This window comes from Astyanax mexicanus, chromosome 6 (genome assembly GCF_023375975.1).
Source record: "Astyanax mexicanus isolate ESR-SI-001 chromosome 6, AstMex3_surface, whole genome shotgun sequence".
NCBI lineage: Eukaryota > Metazoa > Chordata > Actinopteri > Characiformes > Acestrorhamphidae > Astyanax > Astyanax mexicanus.
Window position 1 is genome coordinate 2361153 of NC_064413.1, and position 16378 is coordinate 2377530.

The following is a 16378-nucleotide window of genomic DNA, read 5'->3' on the forward strand; positions in this document are numbered from 1 at the left end:
GCTTTTTTTTGTGCCATTTTTAAGTCAATTTATTATTATTATTATTTATTTAGAGAGATACCTATACAATTAAATTAAATTGGTCATAATCACGGTAGAAGCATATTAACCTGTATGATTTTTTGATAATAATAATTAATAATAAAAAAAAAGTGTTGAACCTCTAGATAGGCACAAATTTTTTACCATGAAGTGCAGAATCACAGATGGCCACACGGGGGCGGCACAACCACATTTTACATATTTCCACTTCTGATTACCATAAATTATATATTTTTTCTCTAAACTGGATTAAAACCTTTGCGTATCGACCCTCCATCCATCTTCCCTCTCCTCCTCTTCATTCTCCACCCATCTTCCTCATCCCTCTCTTCTTGCTTTCTCCTCCTTCCTCTTCTTTTTCCTGTTCCTCCCTCTATTTCTCCTCCTCCTTCACTTTTTCTCCTCTTCTTCCTCTTTTTCTTCCTCCACCTCTTTCCCCTGATCCTCTTCCTCCTCTTCTTTTTCCACTTCCTCTCTCCTCCTTTTCCTCCATCTCTTTCTCCTCTTCTTCTTCCTCCTTATCTCACCCCCGCCTCTTCCTCCCTCTATTCCTCCTCCTTCACTTTTTCCTCTTCTTCCTCCTTCTCCCCCCTTTCCTCCTCTTTTTCTTCCTCCACCTCTTTCCCTGATCCTCTTCCTCTCTCTCTTCCTCCTCCTCTTTCTCCTTCCTTTCCTCCTTATCTTCTTTTTATTCCTCCAACTCCTTTTCCTCTCTTCCCTGATCCTCTTCCCCCTCCACCCTCCTCTCCTTCTTCTTTTCCTCCATCTTCTTCTCATCTTGCTCCTCCTCCTCATCTCTTCTCCTATTTTTCCTCCTCCTCCTCTTCCTTGCCCTCCTCTTCCTCCTCCTCTTCATCACGGTGTGGAAGTGAGGATCGATGCAGGGAGATGTAATAAAGCGTCTGGCTGAGGGTTACACCTCTAATTATCAGCTCTCTCAGCTCAGCATCACCCGCAGCCGCTGATGGAGGCTGACACTGATCAGGACAGTAATAATAACAGCTTTAAGCACTGATCACATCATCAGAGCGCTGATTTAAACCAGGAAAATCAATCACACCTTCATCTGCAGCAGAAATCAGCAGGAATCAGCAGGGTTCAGGTGTTCCGCTGCGGTGGAGGAGACCGTCCGCGCTGAGGCCTTCAAAAAAATCACTAATAAAGAAAAGCCTGTGCGTGCGTTTAGCTGATCATAAGAGAAAACCTGATTAATAGTTAATCATAAAAAAAAAAACAGTGTGAAATAAACTTGGGTTGTAGTGAGATGCAAACATGAGAACGAGTATGAACTTTTCTGGAATATCCCACCTCCATTCTCTCACAGCATTCCCAAATACAGAGCTTTTAGCCAATTCTCCCAACTAACAGGCTTACAATGCTGATGATAAATGATAAGGGCATAGCACAGTATTAATTCCTTTGCCAAAACTATGAAGAAAAATATTCATCGACAACCTATTTTTCATGATGAAAATTAGGCGCAAACTAAAAATATAAATTAATACTTAAAAACAAAAAAACATAACAAAATTCATTCCACTTTTCAACTAAGCAAAAATGTGAAAGACTGATGAACGGGAAAAGTATATGTAATCAATTTTGTACAAAATGACTCGTGATCGGAACATACATACGCCCTCATACATACAGGAATAAAAATTCTTTATGTCATAAATAATTCAGCTGCGCTACTCTGGCTAACAAAATTCAGTGCAAAATATGTGGAATAAACTCGATCTGCCTTTATCAGAACTTTATCAGCCTTTCAGCTCTATCGTACACCCTGCGCGAGCCGTGTTGCGATGTTCATTGCCATCTTAAACCCTGTCAAGAGCCTATTTTCATGTCTTGCATCCATACTGTTAAAACAGCAGCTAAGTTTAGGAATAAATCTACACTTTTGGGCATTGTGGTCGGGAAGTGAGGTTTGTTCAGGTACATGTCTGGAGTGTTTTTGTATATTTTGGCATCAGAAAACATAGAAGCTCCACTGACTGATTAAAACCCTGACAACAGTCAATCATCAGAATTGCACTCTACGCACAAAACACACCCATGATTAATTAAGAGAATTAGTTCATGTCTTTTGTGCATTTCGAGCTGGGCAAGGCGTATTTTTTGCACCCTAACAATACCAAACAAACATCGACATGCTCTAAATCCACTGCTTAGAAAGGTAGTTAAGTTCAGATTTGTGGAGGCAGGTTATGTAAGTAACGGAGCTCCATTAGTTAGGTTAACTAGGATCATTTTTGGGCCAGGCAATGTATTTTACTTTTAAACATCTTCACCTATTAGTCTAGTGTCTGAAATGAGATGTTTTTAATACATGCATTCATGTGATTGAAGCCTTTGGAAATGACATTTTTAGTGTCTCACATTTCCAACAGAACTTTACCACAATATTAAACAACCCGACTGTCCCAGACAACTTGTCAGTAAATGTTAGCATATGCCTCGCATCTCTTTTGAGAATACCCTTGAGTATGACTCACTGTTTTTTTTGTTTTTTTTGAGGGCGTATTATTTCGTCTGTAATGTGAAACCAAACTAATGCATAAAGAATGTTTGAGGGTGTGGATTCACTTATAAGTATCTACACATTTTTACGAGGTAAATCACCATCATAAACTGATAAACATTTTAGTGATCATTTTCCTGAGACTACTTCTTCAACAGAGACGTGTTTAATCTATAATCACCGCCTGCTTCTCAGAACAAGAGAGAACCGTTCTCCCTACAGACTTCTCAACTTTCCAAAGAGGACCTGGTCTTACAATTCATTTGTGATTGGCCCTTTGAGCAGGTTTTTTAGGCTTGGACGAGTGGCAGAGGACCATAAAACGAGTCGTGATAAAAGAAGACGAGCTTCTTCTTGTACTTTCTGATATAAAGAGTCTCTGAAGCGTCCGTCTGGACTTCAAGAAGAACAATCTGTGTCTCGACAGGGAGCGTCTCTGCCCGGGATCAAGCTGAATATACGGTTTGGGTAAGTGTGAGGCTGTAATTTACCTTTACCGTACACTAACGAGACAAATCCAGCTTTAAAGAATGACTCTATTCCTATTTTATCAAACACTGAGCATGAAGAGACAGACGTGCTGTATCTGAGCCCAGAGCGTGAGATTTTACCGTATTCTGACCGTGACATGTTAAGTCACGCTTCCTCCATCAAATACAGTTGCATTCTGAAGTCTGAAATATGTAGAAGAGTGTTTGTGCTTTTGGAACAAAATTCCAGTTTAGTCATCTTTTTTTTTAAGACATTTTTGTGATATTCAGCTTCGAGTAGTTTCTTTATATCCTATACGATTTATCTGAGTTATCTGATTCATCAGTTAAATGTTAATATAACAATAGGATGCTTCTGTAGATACAAAAATTAGATGTGTCTTCTACAATTCAGGCTATATAAATATATGCAGACAGTGTTAAACAACCTAAACTTAATTAATCAAATCCTTAAAAGAAACTTCCTTCATATGTGTTCTAAAAGCAGTAGCCCAAACTAAAGGTCTACCAGACATGCATTATATTATAAATGCTATGTGCTGTCTTTATCTGGACTGGGGGGTTGGCAAAAAAGAGGAAGGTAAACAGAACAGAAGGAGACAAAGAACAAAGAGTTCCTGATGAAATGACTGGTATCATGGAGTCATCTGGTAAACTGGGATAGTATATATTTAAGTACATATTTTAATATAAAAAACACATACTTTTCAATTTTAAGTATACTTTTAAAAAATATACTAAAATACACAAGGGTAGCTTTTGATGTTTCACATCAGTTCATATTACACTGTAAACCCACCATTTCTTTGAATTGGATAATTACAAACATTAAAAAACTATTTTGAGTTTATTGTAGATCATATATTGTAATGATTAACTGCCTGGCCTTTTTATTGTAGGCTGTAAGATAAGAGCAAGCTTCATTTAATGAGCTACTGTGACTCAGCGTTGACTGTGCTCTCAATACTGTTCACCCAATAGCATTATCTTTTTTCTACATGTAATTTTCTATGTGTATTTCTAATCTATATTTTACTTTAATAAAATAATGAGTGAAAGAATATTAAATAAAAAACAAAACAAAATTCATGTTTTATTCACCTGATCATTAAATTCAATTGCCACACAATTAATTTAACAAAAAACATCAATTAACCTTTAGTCATAATAACTAAAAGTTTTAAGTCTAATTATTTCAATGTTTTTAGTAAACATTAATTAAGCAAATTGAGGCAATGAATTACTTCAAATAATTTAAACAAATTTAACTTATCCAGGCTTACAGTTTACAGATACTCTTACAGACTATGCTCAAGATTTAGTTTTTTTTTCTATTGAAATATTGAACTATTAGCACTAGAATGACTAGAAGAACGTTTTCTTCCATAAGGCAAATAAATCTCTCAATACCTCTCAGGGGGGATTGTCTCATTGTGTGACAAATTATATTTAAAACACATGACTAAAGAAAAAACAAATGAGTAAGTGTGTCTTAATAAGAGGCTTGTCTGATTTGAGATGTGACTCATCTCATGTGTCATGTTAACAATGTAAATGCCAAACCATGATATCTTCACTGTGTAGAAATACCACTAGCCTAACCTAACCTAGCTAACCTAACCTAGCCTAGCTAACCTAGCTAACCTCACCTAGCTAACCTAACCTAGCTAACCTAACCTAGCTAACCAAACCTAGCTAACCTAACCTAACCTAGCTAACCAAACCTAGCTAACCTAACCTAGCTAATCTAACATAACCTAACCTAGCTAACCTAACGTAACCTAACCTAGCTAACCTTACCTATCTAACCTAACCTAGCTAACCTAACCTAGCTAACCTAACCTAGCTAACCTAACGTAACCTAACCTAGCTAACCTTACCTATCTAACCTAACATAACCTAACCTAGCTAACCTAATGTAACATAACCTAGCTAACCTAACCTAGCTAACCTAACGTAACCTAACCTAGCTAACCTAACCTAGCTAACCTAACGTAACCTAACCTAGCTAACCTAACCTAGCTAACCTAACGTAACCTCACCTAGCTAACCTAACCTAACCTAGCTAACCTAACCTAGCTAACCTAACCTAACCTAGCTAACCTAACCTAGCTAACCTAACGTAACCTAACCTAACGTAACCTAACCTAGCTAACCTCACCTAGCTAACCTAACGTAACCTAACCTAGCTAACCTTACCTAGCTAACCTAACGTAACCTCACCTAGCTAACCTAACGTAACCTAACCTAGCTAACCTTACCTAGCTAACCTAACCAACCCTAACCTAACCTAGCTAACCAGCTCATGGAGCAAACCTAACTAAACTAAGATTAACCTGACTAACCTAAAATGCTGCTAACCTAACCTTACCTAACTTTGGTTAACACTAAAAGTCTAAAACCTACAATATATAATATGCAATAACTAAGCACTAACAATAACTAATAAGGTGTATTAATGAAAAAAATATGGGTCAGGGTTTAGTGGCTGTTTAATTACAGTAGTGAAGAAGTTCTACTTTGTTGCTATGTACAGTCATATGAAAAAGTTTGGGCACCCCTATTAATCTTAATCATTTTTAGTTTTAATAATGGGTGTTTGCAACAGCCATTTTTAGTTTGATATATCTAATAACTGGATGGACACAGTAATATTTCAGGATTGAAATGAGGTTTATTGTACTAACAATGTGCAATATGCATTAAACCAAACACCGGTCAAATTTTGGTTTAATGCATATTGCACATTTTCTGTTAGTACAATAAACCTCATTTAAATCCTGAAATATTACTGTGTCCATCAGTTATTAGATATATCAAACTGAAATGGCTGTTACAAACACCCAAATATTTACAACTAAAAATGATTAAGATTAATAGGGGTGCCCAAACTTTTACATATGACTGTATCACTGGTAGAAATACCACTTCTTTTGGTCTAAGTAAGAAAACCATGATTGTAAATAAATATATTTTACCAGAAGAGATAATCACCTGTTTTGTATTTGCAGAGGTTCTGTCAACAACAATGAGCTCAGAAACAAGAAGACGACTGCGCTTCATCTCCTGGAACACCCGGGGTATTAAGAACACTGCAAGTTCACCTAACAAGATTTCAGATTTGTTGGAAGAGCTTAACAATGTTCGAGCTGAAATTGTCTTCATACAAGAGACTCATGTTGGGCCAAAGTCCGATGAAAATGTCCCATGTACATTTAAAAGCTGGGAAGTCTTCTTCACTGTTTACAGCCCTCGAAGCAAAGGAGTTGCAATTCTAATCAGAAATGATGTTAAGTTTGAGTACATATGTCATGATGAAGATCACAGTGGGAGTTACATTGTGCTCTTCTGTCGTCTGTATGGAGAACTCTACACTCTTGTAAATGTGTACCATCACATAAAAGAGAGAACTCTCCTGGGTAGACTGAAAGAATACTTGCAGGAAACAGCTGAGGGGGTTCTGGTGGTCGGAGGGGATTTCAATGCAGTTTTGGATCCGAACTTTGATAGGTTATCTTCAGCAAGTCATGCCGGCCAATCAGCACTAAGACACATTTTAGAAGATTTTACCTCATCTCTAAATCTCAGAGACATCTGGGCAGAACTACATCCTAGAGACATAGACTTCACGCGTCGTGAAGGGGGCAGTAACTCCAGATTAGACATGTTCTTCATGCCAGAGGACACAAGAAAACGAGTCCAAAGTTGCAAAATCTACAAAACAAGCCAACAAAAGAAAATCTCTGACCATGATCCTGTTGTCCTGACGCTCCTGAGGACTCAGCAGCAGACTGATAATAAAATTCCAAATGTTGCCTCAATGTTGTTGGAATTTGGATACGATGGAAAGCCACACCGGAAACCAGAGAACATCAGTGGTGCAGAAATACTGAGTGCCATCAAGTCTTTCACTGAATCTGGAATAATACGTCTAGACGAGTTGACAGTGGATGATTACAAACTTTTTCGCTGTCCAATGACAGAGATCTTAAAGATAAACTACAATCTGATGTTAAAAAGTAAAATTGTCCTTTTACTCTTCAAACAATCTATCCGTATACAAAACAAACACACCTTCAATGTTAACTATTTAATATTCTCTAAAATTCTGGCCAGACGTCTTAAAGTGTTCATTCCCTCGTCTTTTAGGAGACGGAAGAAACCCAACCTTGACCTCAGTCTCAAGGTGAGTTTTACTGGAGCCCCAAAGAAAATTAAAATAAAGTGGTCTTTCTTAGAGGAATGCCTCACGAGTCTTAAAAACATCTCTCCCACTCCTCCACGTGACTTCAGGATTCTGAAGAGTCTTCTACCTGAAGATCCTTCTGGGAAATTCAGATATTTACGGCAGGGCTGTTATCTCACCAATCCCATCCTCACCCTGGTTCTGATGAAGCTAAAGGATCAGATTGTCAGATCTCATGAAATGGCCAGTGTCTGCCATTTCAGAAAAGCTCTGTTCATACAGACAGATATAAACAGACTTCAAGATATTTGTGACCTGATAAAGCAATTTGAGAGAGACTGTGGAATTAAACTACAAATATTATAAAATCTATGAATAAGAGTCTAGTAGGCTGTAGCTTTACAAGTCAGTACAGCTTTTAATTAGTGGTGTCAATCAATTAAAGAGTTGAATCAGATTAATCAAAACAATATTCTGTGATTAACTGTGATTAATCTCACTTGTTCTTCTTAAGATGCTGTACGTTTATTATAGTGGATATTTAAATGTAAATAAAAGAATCAATGTAACAAATGTAAAATGCAATTATATCACATTAGTGGTGTCATTTAAAATACTAGTATATACTTGCATGTTTATTTAGTTTGTATATTTAGTTTAGCTGGGTCGGATCAAAACCAGATCGCTTTTTTTTTTTAAATAAATGTTGCTATGGCGACACAGAGGCTTCAGGCTTTAGATGAACTTTTTGTCTTCAGGTTTTAAGGTGGAACAGAACATTCATATTGGAATCCAGATGAAGCTTTATGAGGACTGCTTGTAATTTCTGCAAACATAAACAGAAATGTAAAAAAAACCTCTTAAAGCACTTGGCATACACTACAGGCTCAATGTAACCTGCGCCATTTTAAGGTGGAATTAAAAATGTAAATATGAAACTTAATCAGGGTCTTTGCAGGTATGGGGAATTTTAGACTTTTAGACTTTTTGTAAAATATGAATTTAATTGTCAGACTGACAGATGTAGATTATTTGATGCCCTATGTGTGTAATGTAACAGGTACAGGTTTAGATTGTGTTGTATATGGTTGCAACCAACGACATTGTGTGTGTTTTGTGTGGAATTGATTAGCTGTTAATATTGCTGTATAATAAATTGTTTATGACCCTGATAATAAAGGTTATTGTTTGGTTTGTGCTATATTATCTGATGTAATTGATTTATCATTAACGTTCTGTAGAGTTTAGTTACAGTAAGCAAGAAAAACACTGTTAAGACTGTGTTAGGACCCCCTAATATAGGGGGGTATATATATTATATATAATATATATAATTATTTGTGTATATAATTGGACTTTTGCTGTAGTAAAACATGATAAAAAAGTACTTACCTTTGATGAATAGCACACCTCCGTTCTCCCACAGCGTTCTGAGATCCAGAAATTTTAACAGTTTGTCCAAAACACCCTTCAGATTGGGTGATACGGGGCACAATTCCCCCAGATAAATCGTTTTTTTTTCACCGTTATTCAGCTCAAAGTAGCTCCACACCTCCTTGCTAGAATCAGAAGAGCCCTGACATTTAAAACGAGGCATTAATAACTTAAAAAGTGCACAAGAAGCTTATTAAAAACCACTGTTTACATCCTGTAACGCTATAATCCGCTCCGCCGCCGCCATATTTGTATTGATAGTGTCATAGACATATATGTACATAGATTCCACATAGCCTGGCTCCTGACGCCTGTTGCTACGCTATGTGGCGTCTGTGTGTGTCTATGTCTATAACATTATCAATACAAATATGGCGGCGGACGGAGCTGGAGCTCGCGGTACAGGATGTAAACTCAAGACTGAGTGAAACCCAGGGACACAACTAAAATGAGTATTTTAACTTAAATATTATGTATTTATTATGAAGAAAAATATATATTTTAAAGCATAGATGGGATTTGGAGTCACACAACAATGCAAAAAAAAAAAATACATATATGTTTCTGGATGATTTTAATAATATATTTTATGGTAAAGGTTATTTATTATAGTTAGAGAGTGGGGGGACAGGTAACAAATGCTATTTTTTCAGTGTTCTAAGTAGTTTTTTTTTATTTTTTTTAAAAATACATGTCTTACTTTTGCAATCAGGTCAATGTAAAAGACACTATGCTTAATAATAAAATATATATTTAAAGTTATTTTGTATGCACGTTTATACATGTAATTTCCTGGGCACAGAAATGATACCAATTAGGCAGAATATGCCATAAACATATTAACAAATTGATGCATTAACCCTTTCAGACCTTGCAACAATTACAATGGACATCACATTTTTTAAAAAGATGTTTTGTTGCATATAACACTAATTGAGACATATTATTCATCTGAATAGACCATCAACCAGCCAATAAAAACGCTTATAAGACAGTTAAACAGTTTCTTAGCCCCACCCACTGTACTGAAAAAAAAAATCAACACATTGCAGCACTAGAGTAAATGAGGCAAAGAAAGAGCTATTTTTGTTTTTATTAATTTTATGTGACTTAGAACACTTTTTTATCATGATTAGGGATGTTCTTTTTTAAATGAAAAGGTATATCAATATCAAATATGAAATAAAAGTTAAGCACAGGCTTCCAATGCAACAAAAAACAAACAAACAATTAAATATTTAGTTAATTATTTGAGTTTAAAATTTATATACAGTTTTTATTAGGATATAAGAGACTTATTTTGTGTTCATCACAGGCAGAAAATAGCATTATTATATTTTTCCATCACTGGATCATAATTCAGGTCTGAAGGGGTTAACTTAACAAGAAAAAAACAGAGTAAAACCCAAAAGCATCACTTTCTGAGTGTGAGCACATCCTCAGTATTATTCCCTGCAGCTCTGAGTAGATTCCTTTAGTGAAACCATTACGCCCTCTACAGGACACAAGAGGAGACTCAAATCCCCACCAAAACTTTACTAATAATCTGTGATCTATAAACTGCATCTGTGCATTTAACATCACTGACAATACTACAGTTACAGTTCCCATCAATTCTGTATTTTGTAATGCAATATAATGCATACACAATCTTATAATAATGACTATATTAATAAGTACTTATGAATCATTATAGCATTATGGCTTTTGACAGTCATTATTATAAAGTCTGAAGAGACCATATCATTTTCTCTAATTTTGCTTTTTATAGGTTTATGTTTGAGTAAAATGAATGATTGTTGTTTTATTCTATAAACTACAGAGAACATTTCTCCCAAATTCCAAATAAAAATATTATAATTTAGAGCATTTATTTACAGAAAATGAGAAAAGTTTTCAGACCTCAAATAATGCAAAGAAAACAAGTTCATATTCATAAAGTTTTAAGAGTTCAGAAAGCAATATTTGGTGGAATAACCCTGTTTTTTAATCACAGTTTTTTTCATGCATCTTGGCATCATGTTCTCCTCCACCAGTCTTACACACTGCTTTTGGATAATTTCATGCTGCTTTACTCCTGGTGAAAAATTCAAGCAGTTCAGTTTGGTGGTTTGATGGTTTGTGATCATCCATCTTCCTCTTGATTATATTCCAGAGGTTTTTTATTTAGTAAAATCTGAATCTGGTGCAACTTTACTGTACAACAAGTTTTTCTTGTTTATTTTCTGTACATCAAGAAAATAAATAAAAACACCACACAAAATAAAGATCTGATTCTCTGATTCTCTTTTTATTCAGCGTAGCTCATTTCACAGTACACACATGGTTAAGCTGTAGCTCTTCACAGAAGATGCCAAACTCTTCACTAAAATGTGAAAAACACACATCATACTCACACAAACAATTTCTAAAAAAGTTTAAAAAACAAAAATAAAAAACAAAGAAGTTAAAAATCCAGTATAACCCTTTTAATCTGTAAACTGATTGCTTTAAGTTTTTTTTTAAGTCACAGCAATGTACTGGCACCTGTTAGTAAAATGACTGAATATGAGATTTATGGGTAAAAATTAAAATATTGTCAGTTTAGAGTTCAGAAATCAATATTTGGTGGAATAACCCTGGTTGGTTTTTAATCACAGTTTTTTTCATGCATCATGGCATCATGTTCTCCTCCACCAGTCTTACACACTGCTTTTGGATAACTTTATGCTGCTTTACTCCTGGTGAAAAAAATTCAAGCTTGTATAGTATATAAAATGTGCATTATTTTTAAATTAACCTTTAATATATATTAATTATTATGTTAATACATTTCCATGGACTATTCTGTATCCTGCTGACAACTTTTATGAAGATGCAGATTTCATTTTCCAGCAGGACTTCCAGCACACTGCCCACACTGCCAACAAAAGTACCAATTGGTCTTATATGATATTCCAATTTTCATCAACAATAAAAGAAATAAACGCTTATATAAAATAGATCAATAGATCTATATAATATATGAGTTTCACATTTTGAACTAAATACTGAAATAAAGTAATATTAAAATACTTTTCAATAATATTTTATTTTCTGGAGATGTATTAGCATATTGTGATTTATATTAAATAATTAACTCTGTATTGTAGTGGAATGTATCACATTGCCAATACACATAGCTGACGGGTGCCAGTACATATACACGTGACTCTAAAGATGTAGAAATAACAGAAAAACGTCTACAAAAAAAAGTAATCATTGTACCCCACCCACAAAATCCAGATACTAAACTGAAACAGAGAGTAGAAACTGATTCTGATTCTGATTGGGTGCTCAGAGAAGCGTCCAATGAATCCAATTGAGTTGACTGACAATGGTGAGAGGAATCAGCCAATCAGCCAATCAGCCAAGCTTTTTTCATTCTTTCATTTTTTTTTTTTTGTCTGTTCTGGAAGATGAGCAGGAGATACCGGTACCGGTTCCTCCTCCGGTCCGGAAGGTTCCACAGTGTCGTCGCGGTTCTTCCTGAGAGGATTCATACTGTCCTCAACAACACAGAGAACAGACCTCTGAGATCTCCTTCCACACCGAGTCTCCACGAGTTCTCCAACACACAGTTCCAGCGCTGAGCTGCTGAGCCAATGAGGCGATGATGAGGCGTGTTTAACGTCTGAACTGAGTGTAATGTGGTCTTGCTTTGGTGGAATCAAGAGAAAAAAGTAAAAAATGTAAAATAAATCAGTTCTGAAAGCTGGACTGGGAGCTTTAATCTTCTGGTTGGACGTCCGCCGCTCTTCGTTTATTCCCCTTTGGCTCAGTTCAGTAGTAATGTACAGAAAGGTGGACGGAGATAGGGACGGATGGATGGATGGATGGAGAGCGAGGAGGTGGAGGAGAAATGGAGGGAGGGGGAGTGAAGGAATGTGGGATTTTTAAGGCTGGAAGGAGGAAGAGAAAGGGAAGAGTAGGACCAGCTCTTAAAAGGTAGATTAGTGTCTTCCTGGTCCAGAATGGTGCTGATGGCATCATTGTGAGTTATATATCTATATATATATATATTTCAAAATGTGAAACTCTATAATATATTATATAGATGTATAAAACACAGAGTGATTTATTTTCAATACGCGTTTATTTCTTTTATTGTTGAGTCCTGCTGGAAAATGAAATTCGCAAGTTGCCAGTAGCAGAGGGAAGCTGTAAGATATGAAGTGCTGTAAGATTTTGTGGGAAAACAAAACTGCACTGACTTTAGACTTGATAATAAAACACAGTGGATCAACACCAGCAGATGACAGACATGACTCTCCATTAAACCATCACTGATAATCAGTAAATTTTACATTTCATTTAAAGTAAATAAAGGGAGCAGAGTCTGGAGGAAGAGTGGAGAGACACACAGTCCAAACTGCTCGAGGTCTAGTGTGAAGTTTCCACCAATCAGTGATGGTTTGGAGATTTCAGATTTCATTTTCCAGCAGGACTTGGCACACTGCCCAAACTGCCAAAAGTGCCAATTGGTCTTATATAATATTAAAATTTTCTGAGACACTGATTTTAGGTCTTTTTTGACTGTACGCCATAACTATTAACAATAAAAGAAATAAATGCTTATAGAAAATATATCAATTTGTGTTTAATACATCTATATAATATAATATACGAGTTTCACATTTTGTTTTAACTGAATTACTGAAATAAAGTAACTTTTCAATGAGATTTTAATGACATTTTCTGAGATGCACCTGTATGTGTGGAAGGACTGGATACAGTTTATTGAGTTTGTGGAGTTGGGATTGGGTCTGTCACAATAACTATTGTTCTGAATAATATATTGTCACAAAATAATAATAATTGTGATAAATTATATTATTAATGTTGATTAGGCCTCTCACAATAAATACATTATCAACATATTACACAATAAATCAGAGGTGTTAACTAAATCAGGAAGTTGGGATTATAAAAGTAGATCAAAGTAGTGCCAAGTCTTGACCATTTTTTAAAAATATATATATTTTAAACTTAATTTTATATCAATTTCAATATATTAAGTAGTAAATTAGAAGTACAAATTTTCCCCCTTATATATATTTTTTGCCATTTAAGCTCTTCAGGTCCAGTCAATAAATGGAAATGGTACAAAATCCAGTGTTTAAAATTTTGCCAGGGTCTTAAAAAAGACCAAAAAAAACAAATTTACTAAAAACTGAAGAAAAAATATGTATTATACACTTTCTATGTATGTCATGTTTATTAGACTCTATAAACATATTTATTGTTTGAGGTGTGGTGCTGTACAGTGATACAGCAGCATACAGCATCAATAAAAAAGATTATATTTTGGTTTAATATTAAAAATACATTATTTAAAACAAAAAATAGGGTAATCAGGTCATTTTTAAGTCTATAAGGGCCGCTTTTAGTGACGTACAGATGAGCCGTCAAGTGAGCCACACAATGCAGCTTGATTTAGGGTGTGTCAGTGTGTCTTTGCTATCGTAACGACGGGTAAAGTAAAACTTGCTCAGTTCAAAACGTGCAAAACTGAGCTTAAAAAATTTGCCCCATATTTTTAAATGCCAGATTTGTTTTAAAAACACTTTTATACTCAAATAATGTCTTCAATCTTAACAGTTTACCCACTGAACTCTTCTGTGATGCAGCAATAAGGCAAAAAACTCCTAAAAAGGGCCTAAAATCAACATATTCAGGGACATCCGTACATTAGTATTAACAAGACAATGCAAAATCACATTCTGCACACGTTACAGCACATAAATTATTGAGGTTTTGTCCACAAATTGTATAATAAATTGAATTGAACCATGTACTTATTGTGACAGACCCATTGGTGAAGTATCATCACTGTCATTGTGTCAAAAATGTATATATTTTTTGTTTTATTTCTTTTTTCTTAGCTTATATATTTAAGATCCCAGTCTACATTTATTTTCCTCTGTTTTACTGTACATCTCCATTTGGGAGATGAGAGGTTTTGTCAGGACAGTGATGATGTGATAAAGGATGATATATTGGTTATTAGCTTCCCTGGGGTTTAGTTTAACAGTTATCATAGTAGGAGAAAGAGAAAAGAAGGGATGAGAAAAAGGAGAGAGAGTGAACTGGATGATCTGGGAGGGCCGAGGCTGCGGGGAGCTGGACTTCCTGTCAACAAAAATACAAAACATATTTAATTTTATTAATTTATTACATTAGAAGTTCTGCAAAAGGTCATTATCAACTCTTAAATAGACATTTTTTTCTCAATTTGTAGTTGGAAAAATTAAAAATATGATAATAATAATAATAATAATAATAATAATAATAATAATAATAATAATAATAATAATAATAATAATAATAATAATAATAATACAGGGAAATACAATTGTACCAAGTGTAACAGCAATATATAGTTAATATATAAAATGGTTATTTCACTTAGGAAGTTTATTACTAATTATTATAGTCGATTTTCTCATTTCTTTTAAGTATATACTTTTTTTTGCAAGATAAAAGTATTTAGTAAGAAACTGATGGATTACTGGGTTGTAGGTTGTCTGTGTATATTATATAGTATTTATTTTCTAATAGATGAATATATGTATTTAAAAATACAATAAAAGATAATATATAATACTAACAATAAACTAAACATATAAAACACAAAGTGACAATGTATTACATCTTCCAGTAATTTACATATTACAAATAACTTTAAATTAAACGTTTAAAAATAAGAAACTAACAATCTAAACCATTCTTTAAAGAAGAAAATACATCTAAAATACAATTTAAATAATTGTGCTTTGACAAAAAAAAAGTTATTAGAGAATTCAATATGAAATGTAATTAATAGTTCATTTTAAATTTAAAAAATAAGTAAAAATATGACTATTATTCCTTATTCCATATAAATATATATTTAGTCCAATAAGAAAAACATATATACTAAAACACTGAATCATGTGGTTTTATTACATGGGTTTTTATTAGATTTCTTATAAGATTTAAAATCTTCTGATATTTATTTCCTTTGTATTTCCATTGTGTTGCCTAAATGATTAATAAAAAACTTCAAAGTCTTGAGAACATTAATTAAAGAAAAAAATGTGTTTTAAAAAAAAGTTAAAGTAAATCATTAATCTTAATCTGGAAACCACTCCTCAAATTAATATAATAAAAGATCTGATATATAAATATATAATAAAGTATATAATAGTATGAAAAGTATCTAATAAAATACTGATATCTGTAGTGTTATTCAGTGTTCATATAACAATTAAACAACTATTCTAAAACAAAAAAAGCCACGTTATATATTGATATTAAATCTGATATAAAAAATATAGATATCAGATTTGTGAATTGGTGAATCAGATGGATCAGGAGTCAAACTGTTACTGAACTACAATCATCACAATTATCACAATCATCACAATCTCATACTGACCCTTCACTCGTTCCTGCTTCTTCTCAGGAGCCGCTGAGAGAGAGAGAGAGAGAGAGAGAGAGAGAGAGAGAGAGAGAAATAGTTCAGTCATTATTTCTGGGCTGAAGATCATGTATGAGGGAGAGAGATGTTCACAGGAGGGAGGAGATTAATGCAGACGGAGGAGATTCACCATTACTCAGCGTGAAACAGCGTGAAAAACGAGCACCGGCTGCACGGACCCAAAATACCAACACACACCCCCATGCAAATTCACTTAAAGGTCG

General features: G+C 34.4%; 1 protein-coding gene across 1 annotated transcript in view; it reads right to left on the bottom strand.

The window, feature by feature from the left end:
• Window positions 1–10943: 10943 nt before the first annotated feature.
• si:dkey-246i14.3 (ephrin A4) overlaps window positions 10944–16378 on the bottom strand; it is an 87616-nt gene continuing 82181 nt past the window's right edge. The window contains exons 4-5 of the mRNA XM_022674214.2: window positions 16113–16145; window positions 10944–14824 (exon numbers count right to left, since the gene is read on the bottom strand). Coding sequence (XP_022529935.2) covers window positions 14730–14824; window positions 16113–16145 — 128 coding nt within the window. The 3' untranslated portion in view covers window positions 10944–14729. The remainder of the gene's footprint in view (window positions 14825–16112; window positions 16146–16378) is intronic.